The sequence below is a fragment of the Canis lupus genome, chromosome 37 (assembly GCF_011100685.1).
Source record: "Canis lupus familiaris isolate Mischka breed German Shepherd chromosome 37, alternate assembly UU_Cfam_GSD_1.0, whole genome shotgun sequence".
NCBI classification, from domain to species: Eukaryota; Metazoa; Chordata; class Mammalia; order Carnivora; family Canidae; genus Canis; species Canis lupus.
The window spans coordinates 11,439,668-11,455,118 of record NC_049258.1 but is presented as its reverse complement, the minus strand read 5'-3'; the positions used below and the strand labels follow the sequence as shown (position 1 = coordinate 11,455,118).

The window sequence follows — 15,451 nt, the reverse complement described above, 5'->3', positions numbered from 1 at the left end:
TAACTAAAATTTAAATAAAAAAAATTTAAAAGACACTTTTTACATAGTGTTGGTTCACAGAATTAAGAATATGGCAATTTCCTTATATTTCCACACAGATTTGAAAGTACTTCTTTCTTCATGAAAGATGTTAGTTGAAAGATGCTTTCTACACAGTACTATTTCACGAAGTATAAAAATAAATAAAAAACTAAAATTTTTAAAAAATCAAATTTTACGGGATGCAGCTAAACAACTGCTCAGAGAAAAATGTGCATTAAATGCTTCTATTAGAAAAGAAGGTCTCAAAAAAAAAAAAAAGAAAGAAAAGAAAAGAAGGTCTCAAATGAGTAATTTAAGCTTCCATCAGAGAAGCAACTAGAAAAAGAGCAAATTAAACCCAAAGTAAGTAAAACAAAGAAAATAATAAAGACAAGAGCAAAAATCAATGAAACAGAAAAATAACATTGTAAATGAAACCAAAAACTGGTTCTTTGACAAGATCTACAAAAATGATAAACCTAAGGCTGACTATATATTAAAGAAAAAAAAAAAGAGGGAGAAGGCACAAATTCCCAATATCAGGAATGAAAATCCCCAAGTATCCTTCAACTGGTAAATGAATAAACAAACTGGGGTATAATGGAATACTACTCAGATATAAAAAGGAATGAACTACTGATACATGCAATAACATTAATGAATCTCAATTGCATTATGCTAAGTAAATGAAACCAGACTCAAGAGACAAAGTACTGTGTAACTCATTTATATGATGTTCTGAAAGAATAACACTACAGCAACCAAAAACAAATCAGTGGTTGCTATGGCCCAGAGGTAAAAGGAGAATGCTTAAACGGTGTGAGAAACATTTATGGGTAATAGAAATATTCTGTATGTTGATCATAGTTGTGGTTATACAACTGTGTTATTTATCAAAATTCACACAGCAGGGGATCCCTGGGTGGCTCAGCGGTTTAGCGCCTGCCTTCGGCCCAGGGCCAAGCTTAACATGACATTTTAATTAATTTATTTATTTTTATTATTTTTTTAACACGACATTTTAAAAAGCTTTACAAAGAGGGAAACTGTTCCATAATCTCCAACTAAGCTTTAAACACAGTTAGCAATTAAAAAATTAAAAGTATACTATTAGGGGGGGCACAAGTCACGATCCCAGGGTCCTACTCAGCGGAAAGCCTGCTTCTCCCTCTCCCTCTGTTGTTCCGCCTGCTGATGCATGCTCGCCCTCTCTAACAAACAAATAAAATCCTTAGAAAAAAAGTAAACTATTAATTTAAAAAGTACCAGTCAAGAATGTGTAGATGGACCAGAATAATCTAATCAACTGTTACTAGAAATATGCAACTTTAGAGTATTAAAGGAATTTCCAATAGGAGGACTCCAAGGATTTTCAAAGATACTATACTTAGTAGTGAGCTAGCAGTATAATCTTCATCCAAAAAATTCATTTATAAGACAAAAAAATAGTACTCAAACTAGGCAAAACCCAATGCTACCCAAGCCTTCCAAACAAACAGGGAAAAATAGAAGACAAATAGAGGATGGGGTGTGGGTCTTCACAATATTTTTTCAAAGACAAGAATCCAACCATTCATTCATTTTTTTTTTCATTCATTCATTTGAAGAAAATTTTTACTGGATGTCATTTAAATCTTGCAAGTTCTACCTAACCCAATTCCCCCAACTAAAGGGAGAAAGGAACAAATTAATTATAACCAGAAGCATTGAGTGGACCACACGGTATTAAAAAAAATTGGTAGGGAGACTGTCCAAAGTTGTGGTCCTATGCCTTTCCTATACAAAAAAAACATAACATTTCTGAAGTAGATCAGGTGCATTCCTATGATACTGTATCAATTTCCAGAAGCAGACATTACAAGAATTCTTAGGCATACCATGAATGGCAACTGCTTTCTGGAGAAGACGGTCTACCTACAAATCACCTGGCAATCCTTGTACATAAAGAGTGACTCACAATAGAGTCCCATATAGCCATTATCAGGCTTTTGCCATTAAATACTACTCTTCTTAGTAATGTTATATGTTTCCTTGTTTTACTATTAAATCTTGAATATTATAAAATTCTATGTTGCTTCTCCAATTCTAAAATCCATTAAGGCCAGGGATGTCTTCTTAATACCTTTTAAGCAGCTCTGCACAGAGTGAGCTCAAGTTCTAAAATAATATAAACAGACATCATTTATCCTTATCTTTAGAAATATCAGTACATGCACAAAGGGAAAACATAACTAATGTGAAATGGTGTTTACCAGAAACTACTAGAGTTCAGTAAATCCCAGTATAACACCAAGTAAAATAACGATTTTTAAGAATGGTAAATTAGAAGGGCATGCGTAAAAAAAAGAAAAAAAATTATTCTTTATCTTCCAAAATGTCTATTATTAAAAATATTATTGCACCCTACTCCAAAAGTTTGTGGTCTATTCTGTATGCATACAGAATAAAGTAGCACTTAAGAAACCAGTTGCCATTAACATTATTAACTTAATAACCCAAATAGGTTAAAAATCTCAGCATCATTATGCTCTCATTTCCCTCATCCCTCAAATGCAATCAGTTAACAAGTCCCATCAATTACTTGCTTCTCAAATAAGCCCTTTTTTCATTCACACTACAACCACTCTATTTCACACAATTTAGAAGTGCTGAAGACAGTAAAAATAAGTAAATATAAAAGATTTTTTATTTTTAATTGCTTATAAAAGATAATCTAAAGTAAAAATAGCAACAATGTATTATAGGATTTACAACAGAGAAGCAAAATATTTGACAATGAGAGCACAAAGGATGGGAGGCAGGAAATGGAAGTATATTAATAGAAGATTCTAACATGAAATATTAGACAACATAGATACAGAACATAGCCATCACTGCAGGAAGTTCTTTTGGACAGCACTGCTTGAGTGTAACCACTTACAGCGTGGTAAAACGAGATACAACTAATAGTAAAGATAAAATGGAATCATAAAAAAAATAATAATCCAAAGCAAAATGGGGGAAAAGAACATAGGCTCCTGGAAGTCAAGTATGAACTAATATGAAGCCCTGAAATACATTTGACAACAGAAAAATGCATATCTCTGAACAAGAAATTTCATTTCTAAGAATTCATCCTACAGATACACACTCATTAGTACAAAGTATAAACAAAAATATTCAACATAGTATATGAACAGCAATATAGTAAGAACAGCAAAAATTGGAAATGATCTAAATATTCAAAAAAAAGCCTGATGAAATATGTGTAGTAAATAAACCTATAAGTTTAGTCACATATATACATATTTGTACATGCATTGAATAAATCTGGAATAATATAAGAAAAACAGCTAACTGAATTTCTCTGAGAATAATGAACTTAAAGACAAGTATAGAGAAGACCTCTTACTATTTTCTTTTACCATTTATAACCTTTTTTATCATGTGTATATATTATCTGCAGGAGGGGAAGGAATACTTGCTGGTAGGTAAACTATAACATACAACTACAAAATCAGCTCTTTAAGAGCAAGAACTCCAAACAAAATATTTAAGTTTACTTCCAAAAGAATTTTATACTAGTTTACAAAGAATGGTCAACTAAAAAAATCCATGTCATTTTTTTTGGAATACACTAAAGGTAATTTCACCTCCACTGTACGCAAGCCTTTGATAGAAAGGCTGTTATATTTCTAAGAAGACTGAAGGAATAGGAATGTATAACCCACAAGGACAACAGACAGGAAAAACGACAACCACATAAAAGATGTTTCAGCCAAGTTTTCAGAGCAAATATATGAAGTGATAAATTAGTTGCAGTCTGATGGTAAACTCAATCCAAGATTTTTTGAACTGCCCAACAGAAGTTCTAGATTTCTGTGCAAAGAAAGTGTCTTGCCATTCACAGGAAAGCAATGAATACTTTGCTGCATTTTCAACTTCTTATATGAATAAACAAACTTTTTCTTGTTTAACAAGCATAAAGCAAGGAAAGAAATGTTTTGTTTCATTTGAAATGTGGGTGTGTTCATTTCAAGTCCAACCCAGAATTATTCATACAACAAAATAAAAACACTCAAGTACATGTATTGCCTTAAAGAGATAATTTTTAAAATTTTGAAACAATCACTTTTTATGTATAAGTCTATAAAAGAGATCATGAAACCAAAAGAAGTGTACAATTTTGATGACTTACGTCTGAGACAGATCATGTTACAGAAAGAATTTTTTCTAACTATTACACAAACTGTCTCAGGCTAAATTTTTTTTCATATTATCTTGGCTTATGGTTTCTGTAGCTTTATTATACAACTTTGTCAATAAATTTTCATATTGTAAAAAACTAACTTTACTAATTTTATTTAAATTAAATCTTTTGAGGGACACCTGGGTGGCTCAGCAGTCAGGTGTCTGCCTGCAGCTCAGGGTGTGATCCCAGGATCCGTGATCGAATCCCATATGGGGCTCCTTGCAGGGAGCCTGCTTCTCCCTCTGCCTGTGTCTCTGCCTCTCTCTCTCTCTCTCTCTCTCTCTGTGTCTCTCATGAATAAATAAATAAAATCTTTAAAAAGAAATAAAAATAAATTAAATCTATTGAGTCTACCTTTAGAAAAAATAAATCTCATTTGGTTTAAACCAATTATTTAAGCAAAATGTACTGAAATTGGCTTAGAAATCTTAAAAATATATACGAAAAGAAAAGAGACTGGGGCGCCTGGCAGGCTGTCAGTAGAGCATGTAACTCTTGATTTCCAGGTCATGAGATCGAGCCCCACATGGGGCATGGAGCTTGAAAGAAAGAGAGGGGGGATAGGGAAGAAGGGAGAAAAGAGAGGAGGGGAGAGTGGAGGAAAAAAATGAAAGGAAAGAATGGAAAGAAAGGAATGAAGAAACAGGGAGAGGAAAAAAAGGAAGAAATAGGGAGGAAAAAGAAAGAAAGCAGGAGAGAAAGAGGAAGGAAGGAAGGTTGATTTCAAGAAAGGTAAGCTAAACCATGTTTTCCCCCCAAGAGGCAGAGGGGAAAATTATACAAAATAAATAAGCTTGTAACTCACTGGTCAAATAGATCCACAGAGAAATCAGTCTGTACTCAAAAGAACATTAATTACCACCATACCATCATATCTTAGCTTATTGATCTTGAAAGCAGGGGTTCCTTGAGAAACAGAAATTACCTCCAGAGCAAAAAGACTGGGGAAAACTGGTCTAGAGAGATTAACTAGGCAGGCTCTGGACTTAAAGACACCAGACATATCCTCAGGCATGATACTGTAAGACTCTTCCCTGGGAAACCTGGCAGGAAAAAACTCTGCATTAGAGAATCCTTTTGTCATTATTCTCCTGTAAGATCCTCTAGTCTGCCATCAGTGACTTAGCCAGACGAATAGCCAGACAAATTTTTGGGTCTTATTTAAATTTTTTTTAATTTTTATTTATTTACGATAGTCACACACAGAGAGAGAGAGAGAGAGAGGCAGAGACATACGCAGAGGGAGAAGCAGGCTCCATGCACCGGGAGCCCGACGTGGGATTCGATCCTGGGTCTCCAGGATCACGCCCTGGGCCAAAGGCAGGCGCCAAACCGCTGCGCCACCCAGGGATTCCCCCTTATTTAAATATTAACAGAAAACTAATGACAATTTTCAACATGACAGACAAAGCTCAAGACAAAAAGAGCTCTGAAGATAATGCAGAGGGCTAAAAAACAATTTTGAGGATATTTATACCTTTTATAAACATTTTTAGAAGACATTGACAATCAGAGCAAAGTAAATTCTCTTGAAAAATGAAAATAGGGATCCCTGGGTGGCGCAGCAGTTTGGCGCCTGCCTTTGGCCCAGGGTGTGATCCTGGAGACCTGGGATCGAATCCCATGTCGGGCTCCCGGTGCATGGAGCCTGCTTCTCCCTCTGCCTGTGTGTCTGCCTCTCTCTCTCTCTCTCTCTCTCTGTGACTATCATAAATAAATAAAAAATTTTAAAAAAAAGAAAAAGAAAAATGAAAATATGATGACCAAGATTTAAAAATCAATTGAAAGGAAAGAGAATAAAATAAATCTGCTAGAAAGAAGAACAAAGATGTAAACTAAGACAGAAATAAGAAAAGTATTAGTTTAATTCAAGAGGTCCCACAGAGCAGGGATTCCAAAAAGATACAACAAAGAGAACAGAAAGGAGAAATGACAGAAAAAATTTCCCCATAAATAAAGAGCACTAAGTATTGAAAGTGACTGTCTCTAGAGTCACAAGACAGAAGAGAGATATATCAGGAAAACACTTTATTTGATTATAAGATCAGTGTTATCGGATTTTTGAAAGGTTTTTAAAGTAATCCCTACACCTAACATGGGGCTTGAACTCACAACCCCGAGTCACACGCTCCACTGACTGAGCAGGCCAGGTACCCCAGTGCTGATATTTTTAATTACATAAATGTACTTTGATAAAAACAAAATTTAAATTTAAAAATATAGTATTTGGGGATCCCTGGGTGGCTCAGCGGTTTAGCGCCTGCCTTCGGCCCACGGCATGATCCTGGAGTCCTGGGATCAAGTCCCACATCAGGCTCTCCGTACGTACGGAGCCTGCTTCTCCCTCTGCCTGTGTCTCTGCCTCTCTCTGTCTCTCATGAATAAATAAATAAAATCTTTAAAAAATATATCTTTAAAAAAATAAAAATAAAAATATAGTATTTAAGACAAATATGCTATTTTTTTAAAGTAGTTTGGAGATAGTAAAAGGCGAAAGATTTATGCGATCTGAAGAGAAACCAGAGCGTGTAGTTTGGAGATAGAAGTAGCTGACTTTCTCAACTTCCTTCCTTTCTACTGCTTCCTTCCCTTCTCTTGCTAAATTATGTATCATCTTAACCCACCCTTACTACCGTCTCATCCTTGGAGAAAGAAGCGTCCTTAGTCGTTTCTGAGATTTCCAGACTCTCCATGTGTCAGATCCCACTGCCACTCACATTTTCCATGACCTTGCCCCATCTACTATTTCCATTTTCTCTTATACCTGTGGTCTCATTCTCCTCTGAATCCTTTCCCCATATCTAAAAAACTTGCTTAAGTTTTCTCCATTCTATAAATAAAGGAACCTTAGCTCGACTTTTCATCCTGTTTTGTCACTTTCCTTCCTTTCAGTGACATAAGAGTAATTTGTACTCCTTAAAAGTAATTTCTATTACCTCTACGTCCTCACCTACTACTTTAGTCCAATTTCTGTTCCCCACAAACTACTGTCTTTCAGAGATCATCAACTGACCCAAATGCCAAATTCAAAAGTCTATTCTCCAGGGTCAGCCTACTTGTTCTCTTCACAGAATTTGAAAATCTTTATCATCCCCTCCTTGAAATCCAATCTTTCTTGTGGCTTCCTCAACACTATTCTACTATTTCTCCTTCTTCCATATTCTCAGGTTTCGTCACTGGCTTTTTTTTTTCTACCCTTAAAATGCTTGATTTTCTCCCAGAGTTCTATCCCAGCATTCTCCCCATCATCTTATCCATTCTGATCATTTCAAGTATTGCCCACATGCAAATGCCTAGCATGAAGAACATATTAATTGAATGTTTACTGAACTGAAATCAATGAGTCCCAATTTTTTGTCCCTAAATCAAACTGCATCCTGAATTCTAAAACTGTATTTTCCACAGTCTAGGAAATTGCCTGGATTTCCTCAGAGCACAAACTAAGCACGTCTAAAACTTTGTTCATTTTCTTTTCACAAACTTGCATTCCCTATGGTGCTGCTTATCACAATTAGTACCACCAACCAACCAATCATTCTCAACTGCCTCTTTATCAATCTCTATTCTATCAGGTTACCAAATCAAAGCCTCCTCACTCTCTTTTATCCTGCCATCCCCATTTCCACTGCTCCTAAATTCACATGTTCACATGCTCGATGCCTTAGTTACTATCCTAAAGTCTCTCTCATCTCAAATTCATGTTCTACTCATCTAAGTAACTATGAACTCTACACATCTTAAGAATATAAATGCTACTACCACTAACAAATTACCTCAAATGTCTAAACCCTCAGATCACGAGGATGATAAAGATGATATGAAAATAGCTAATACTGAGAGATTTCTATTACCACAGAGATTAAAAGGAGTTTATCCTTCTAATAATCCTCTACTATAAACACTATTAGTATTCCCCCCTTTTTTGGAGAGGGAGGGGAGAGAGGATCAGAGGGAAAGGGAGTGAGAGAATCTTAAGCAGGTTCCACTCCCAGCATGGAGCCAGACACTGGGCTTAATCTCACAACTCTGAGATCATGACCTGAGCTGAAACCAAGAGTCAGATGCTTAACTGACTGAGCCACCTAGGCACCCCGATAGCAGTCTTTTTGAAGGTGAAGTGAATTTGCTTAAATTAAATAAGCAGTAATGCCAAGATTTGAACCCTAGAAGTCTGACTGCAGAGCCATGAACCATTGAATACATTCTAATTCATACATTATCTTGAAAGCTTTCCTGAAAACTTAGGTTTCTACTTTCTTTTCTACTGTTCCATCCCCCTTTTCTCCTATATCCTATACTCTATGACACATAAGTCTGAATATGTCATGCCTATTTCCACACCTCTATGATCCAAGTATAAAGTTCTGTTTTTCTTTTTCTAACCCAAATCTAAAGCCACCTTCCTCTGGCAGAACTTCTATACCCATTCCCTACAGAATTATTCACTCTTCTATGAGCCTAGAGTGCTCAACGTATTATATACTTTTGTACATGTTTTACATGGCTGATTTGTGAGTCTCTGGGGTTCCCGGTGTCTTCTACATCTTTGTACTGCACAGTTATTAACACACATAGTAGTTCAATCACTACTTACAAAACTGAATTAAATGTAAAGTCTACCAGCCAAGATGTTGAACTAAGAGTAAGGTTCCACTTTGCCTCATCATCAACTATTAAATACACATAACAACCCAAAATGATTCCCCCAAAGGTATGAAGTTAGAATCAATCCTCCAAATGTTAGAGAAACACTGAATTCTTAAAGCTGTGTATATCATAGAGTACTAGAAAGCAGAAGACCCAAATGCCATAGAGATCAAGTCCTGGTAACCTACCTCCCGATTACTAGTCCAGAAAAGTCCATCTCTTGTTGCTGCTCTTACCACTCCCCCACCCCAATAAACAACCAAATTCACACATAACATAATGTATACCAAGTAAGGGAAAAATTAGTAAAAACACAACTTGCTACATATGTAAGAGCCACACTGCAAAACTAATTTTTATACATACTATACTAGCGTTCTTTTCTGTAATGAAACTATTTTCCTTTGGAGCTTCTAGTGCCCGCTTTTCAAATTTAGATTACAGCAAAATCACAGGAGGGGGTGTTATGGGGGACTTTCAAACCCTGCGTTTTTAGCAAGGACCCTAAGTAATTCTGATACAGATAAACCCGGCGGGGGGGGGGGGGGGGGCGGGACCCAGACCACAGGTGAGCTACAGTTCTGGATGCTGACAGGCAGTGTTCTCTCCAATTTGAAATTTCATACAACCATGAAAACTAAGCCTATGTTGGCAATTTATGTTACATCCATTAGAACTAGAAGCAAAACTAATGTGACACACAATAGCTAACTTTTATACTGAGGTACTGTGCTGAGTATTTTTCCATTTCCTTTCATTTAATCCTTACCACCATATGAAGTATATATCAACATGATCACCTATTTTACAGATAAAAAGGTTAAGGGTTAGAAAGTTATCCACTTCCCCATATCACATGGCTTCTAAGTGGTAGAAAACAAATTTAAACCCAGACTGTCTATCCAAAGCCTATGCTAATATGCCACCTTTCTATTTGTAATACAGCTATTTGACATTTTATTAAGACAAAAGGAGGGGAAAAAAAAAAAGACAAAAGGAGGGGAAAGCACAAAAACAAACCTCACCTTCTTCCCTATTTTATCTGCAGTTAACACTGTTGCCTAGTTACCCTCTCTATGCACATCTCAGTTCCTAATGGCAAACCACTTTGCCATGGAGATGGCAGGCGCTGAAGGTGAGAAGTTTAAAATGTGTCAGGGCTAGATGCCTGGGTTACCTTCTTGTAGTGAAAAGAAGGAAGCTCTGGATTAACCAATGATTATCTCTGACCCTAGAGGAATAAAGCAACTGGGTAAGAGTCTAGCAGAGTAAGATGCCCCTGAAGATTCTGAGCCCTCCAACTCTGAGGCTTCCAGATACTGGGTTCCCTAATAAAGGTTAGGGCATCCAATTCATGTGACAGAGACCTTGAAGATGGCAGCCTTATCTAGATGATCCCTGGAATTTGAGTCATATGAGGTTTACAGAAGTAGAGGCCCTTCTCCTCTATCAGTAAGGATTTCACATTTCACAGAGGCTGGAAATTGGAGAAAATTTCCCTCAAAGCAAAAAGGGAGTCTCAATGATTAAAGAGATTCTTTTTCCCTTTCTCTCCCTCCAGATTTAGTCTGAAGAAAACAGCAAATTTTGTGTTTGTGTTTGTGTTATAAAGACGTGAAATCTGAAATCTGAAAGTCCTACTCTGCATGAAAGTTCACTAGAATGAAACCAGACATTCCAAGAAGGAAGCTATCGGACATTCACTTCAGTATGACTTAATGATGAACATTATTCCTTTCAACATCTAGTTGAGAGTGCTGCACCGGAGGAAAAAGTTTTTATTTTCTGGGGGGGGTTTTGGTTGTTTTGTTCTGGTATTGGTGGGGAGATGGTGGGAAGCTTTTGAGAAGGGTTACTTTTATGACTGGAAGGCAGATCTGAGACATGGCAGCTTTGGGACATATGAACAGTGGGCACATCCTGCAAAACAGGGTCCTAAAAAGCAGAAGAACATCTTCTTCCACTTTTTACCAATACTTAATTTAACCAGACTCTCCTCAGGTTGCTGCTCTGCTTCCACTTTCCACACTGTGCCAGCTCCAGAAGATAGAGGGCAAATTGAAGTAATTCTGTTCACCAATACATCTAAGACTTGCTTCAAAACCTAAGCATGTGTAATTTTGCTGCATCATATATATCCAGATTCTCTCTTATACATCATGAGGCTACCTCCTTGATATAAAAGACACGGTTTTGGAGTACCATCCAGCAGAATTCAAATTCGACTTTACCACTTGTTACTTAACCTCTCCAAAACCTATCATGAGAGTTAAAATGAGATCTTGTAGGTAAATCACCAACCACACGGTAGGAATTTAGTAAAGTGACAACTATTTACTTGAAGGAGAGGAGGATTCTAGTACTTTTAACAATGTAAAAGTCAAAAAAAAAAAAAAACCCTGCATTTTCAAAAGGTTTAAAACAGTATTCTTTTTCTAATTAGAAAACACTATTGATCATTTTTCAGAGCGATCTCTCCAAACGTATCCATTGTCTAAAATCTTTGATAAAATAGTAAGAAAGATTCATCCCATTCCCTGCATTTCTGAAGGGACCCTTAAAACTACTTAATCTCTTATTTGGTTGAGATGTACTGTGTTAGGTCTCCTGAAATTTCCAGTAATTCTGCCCGAGTCTAAAGAAATTCTCTAGGGAAGAATAAAGGTAGTATAACTGCATAAGCTAAAAACCACCTATTTCTTTTTCTCACTATATTCTAATACGAAGGCAATTCGATGACAAATCTTATCTCTCCACTTTCACAATGTGAATTTCTTTCTGAGTTACTCTTTATGAATGACTCCAGTGGAACCCAACAGCTTCATTCAGAACCTTTTCCAAGAAAGCTCCCAAATACATAGAAAAACAACAGGGTTTTTTGAGGGATCCCTAAAATAATAACAAAGGGATAAATGTTAGATTCGTTTTTTAATAAAACAAATCAATGGTTTTACATCTAAACAACATCTGTATATCAGAAATACATCCGGACTCTAGGAGGAAGCCCATAACCCTTCTAAAGGAATCTTCTGTAACTTACTTCTTTCCTGCTACCCACTTTTACCAAGTCTTAGGAAATGCTAAAGGCTCCCAGCCTCACGTCTCTACAGGAATCCAAATCTGCTATGCTAATGAATTCAGTCTTTACAATCTGAAACTGTTTTGAGAAAAAGAAATACTTAGCAGCAGACATGTGCTATACTAACATTACCCAAGTGACAAACCACGCCTAGCCTCACTCCCAAGGCAGGGTAAGCAGGAACCAGCGTGTGACCAGAATCCCAGGTTCATCATTAACACGTCTCGGCACAGCCACCAGGTTAGCGGCTGCACCTGCCCGATGCGGGACCGGAGCAAGGTCGGTAGAGCCATGAATAAGACGCCCACGGAGCGAGGTGTGTGGAGGGCGGGCCCGCCCCGCCCCCGGCCCCGCCCCGGCCCCGCCCCCCGGCCGCCCCGCTCCGCGGTAGCGCCGCAGTCCCCGCGCGAAAGCCGCGCGCGCCCAGGACCCCTTCCCGCCGCCTTCCCCTCGCCGCGCGGTCCCCAGCACGTACCTGCTTTGCAAACCGGGGCGCTTGGGCTCCTCCTCTCCGGGGAGCTACGGTTCTGCTCCGGGGACCGTCTCCGGTGCCGGACGCGGGCTGGGGGTGGGGCCGCGCTCACCTCGCCAGTCCACAGGTGGGTGGGCGACGAGCAAGGCGACGACACGGTGCCCAGCAGCGGCGGCGGGGGCTGTGGCCGCGGGGGGCTCCCGCGAGCCCCGGGCGCGGCGCCGCGCGTGGGGCTGGTGCCTCGCGTGGACGTCGCGGACGCGCCCGTCTGCGTGGCCACTGTGGGGCTGGTGCGCGCGGCCGCACTCCCGCCGCCGCGCGTGGGGCTCGTGCTGCGCGAGGCGGTGCGCGGGCCCCCGCCGCCCCCGCCGCCGCCGCCGCCGCCGCCGCCTGAGGGGCCTGAGGCGCCACCACAGCAGCCGCCGTTGTTGCCGCCGCCGCCGCCGTTGCTCCGCGTGGGGCTGCCATGTTGCTGCTGCTGCTTCAGCTGGAACGGAACCGTCGCCCTCATGGGTTGCAGGCGGCTCCCGGCTCCCCCGGCCGTGGCGACCGCACCGCCCCCGAGGGAGCCGGCCGGCGTGGGGGACCCATTGCGCCTCACCCGCTGGGACATGGTCCCCCCCTCCCTGGTGACGGGGCGAGACGGGGGGGGCTTGTTGTTGTTGGGCTGCAGGGTTCGGCTTCTCGAGGCCGGAGGGAAGGTCCCCGCGACGGGGTGACGAAGCCGGAATCCGGGGAGCAGGGGGCGCCCGGGCCGCGGCCGGCAGCAACGAGGTGGTGGTGGTGCAGCCGCCGCCGCCGCCGCTCCTCCTCATCAACAATAGTGTCTCCTCCGCTGTCCCCGCCCCCCGCGGGCGCCCATTGGTGCCGCGTCAGCCGCGCTCGAGCCGCTCCGCCGCGCTCATTGGCTGCCCGCGGCTCGGGTCCGGGCCCCCGGGGCCTTAGAGAGCCTGGGTTTGCGCCGAGGCCGTCTGCTCTTTAAAGAGAAAGAGGCCCCGCCCCCCGGGGAAGGGGGAGCGGAGGGAACAGGCCGTGCGTGTGTGTAGAGTGTGCGCGCGCGCGGGCGTGTGTGTGTGTACACGTGAATGTACGCGTGCGCGCCCTGGCCACGCGAGTCTTCCCCTTCCCGCAGGGGGGAGCCCTGGGGCCTCGGACTCTGGAGTGTTGCCAAAGAGAAGGTCCCGGACGGGAGCGGTCCCCAAGGACGTCCGAAGTCTCGCCCTCAGAACTCCTCTCCTTACCTCAGTATCTCCGCGCCGAGGACGTGTAAGCGCATCTCTTTTTGTTCTGTCCTAATTCCGTCAACGTTTGGACCGAGCTCGGAGGGGAAATTTAACTGATCTTTTATGGGCATTTTACACCTCGGCTTCTTTTTGTTTGTTTAAATCTCCTCGAGCTAAACCTCAGGGAGATTAAAATTTTGCTGGTTAGGATGTGAGGGTTTTTTTGTTGTTGGTTTTTTTTTTTTTTTTTTTTTTTCAGATTGTGTCCAGGAAGTCCAGTTAAACCAAATGCTGTCGCCACCTTCCTACATCGCAAGGAATCGAGAATTTTATTCCAGTCAGCAACTTCACCGTTGCTCGATACCTTGGAAAGATGTGTGCTACAGGTTCGGAAAGTGCCGTAGTCCGCAAAGGGATTTATTTGATGTTCGGCATCGTTATTTGGGACAGAACTGGACTAGCCATGACTAGTTTTGTCTAATGAAGGAAACAAGTCTTTGTAGTATGGGCAAGAACTTAAGAAGACCGGCAGTAACGGTAGGTCTTAATCTCAGGAGCTCCTCATCAAGACCAACAACAAGGAGAGGTAGACCCAGACACCACATACTGACTTTTCAGGCTACGAATTGCTTGCTGGCCCATGACCTCTTTTTACTAGTTCTTTAGATGTCCATTCTAGATCCTTTGTCTTGTAAAAATGTAAGAGTGGAGGGCACAGTATGATTCTCTCTGGACCTGAAATTCTCCTGGGACCCTGTGCACTGTGGAAGAAAGCCTTTGAAGACCTGGAGAAGAGATTGAGATCCCAGACCCACTACTTACTCTGTAACCTTAGATAGATAGATCACTAAGCCAGTCTCCTTATCTGTAAAATGCAGAGCCATCTCCTTCATACGATCATGATTATTAACCAAGAATTAAATGAGAATATGGCACGTAGAAGATACTCAGTTAATTCCAGAGTCTCCATGTAATTGAGAGGCCCACACGTCTCATTATCACCCACTCCTTCTCTCCCCCACCAGAAGAACCACCCCAACACCTTAGCCCATGAACCAACTACCTTAAGTTGGTTGGTGCTCTGGAGACATCTGATATCCCAACAACCTCTCCTAAGACAAAAAAACAGCTGCGCATGAGACAGAACACATGGGAAACTGCCAATGAGATCCAGGCAGGTGGTGAAGTCCCATCTTAAAACAATGAGTAAGAGAGAAGACAAGCCTTTAAATAAAGATGTCATGGTCACTATAGTTGACACTTTTGTCCTGCACAATGTAGGAGCTCAGTACATACTTACTGAACTAAACTGAGCCCCTCATGTTTGGGGCTTCCTGATGTTTTCTTTTCCTGATGAGTTCAAGATTATTATATTTTGCCCACCCTTTTAATTCATCCCTCCATTCAGTGCTTTTATTTCTTTTTCTTTTTTTTTAATTAAAAACTTTTTGAGCATAGTTGATACACAATGTTATGTTATTTCAGGCGTGCCTGATTAATTACTTTTGACGTCACCAAACTAAAGAGCTATATGTCAGTGGAAAAAGACTTTTAACTTTTCTGAGCTAATGTACTGATTTCAACACCTAGGGATCCCTGGGTGGCGCAGCGGTTTGGCGCCTGCCTTTGGCCCAGGGCGCGATCCTGGAGACCCGGGATCGAATCCCACGTCGGGCTTCCGATGCATGGAGCCTGCTTCTCTCTCTGCCTGTGTCTCTGCCCCTCTCTCTCTCTCTCTGACTATTATGAATAAATAAATAAAATCTTTAAAAAAAAAT

At 40.9% G+C, this 15,451-nt stretch overlaps 1 protein-coding gene across 4 annotated transcripts in view; it reads right to left on the bottom strand.

Moving 5' to 3' along the window:
• FAM117B (family with sequence similarity 117 member B) overlaps positions 1 to 13,201 on the bottom strand; it is an 84,955-nt gene extending 71,754 nt beyond the window's left edge. For all 4 annotated transcript variants that reach the window (XM_038585425.1, XM_038585422.1, XM_038585424.1 and 1 more), the window contains exon 1: positions 12,454 to 13,201. In XM_038585425.1, the coding sequence (XP_038441353.1) occupies positions 12,454 to 13,063 (610 nt within the window). In that variant the 5' untranslated portion in view covers positions 13,064 to 13,201. The remainder of the gene's footprint in view (positions 1 to 12,453) is intronic.
• Between the last annotated feature and the right edge of the window lie 2,250 nt (positions 13,202 to 15,451).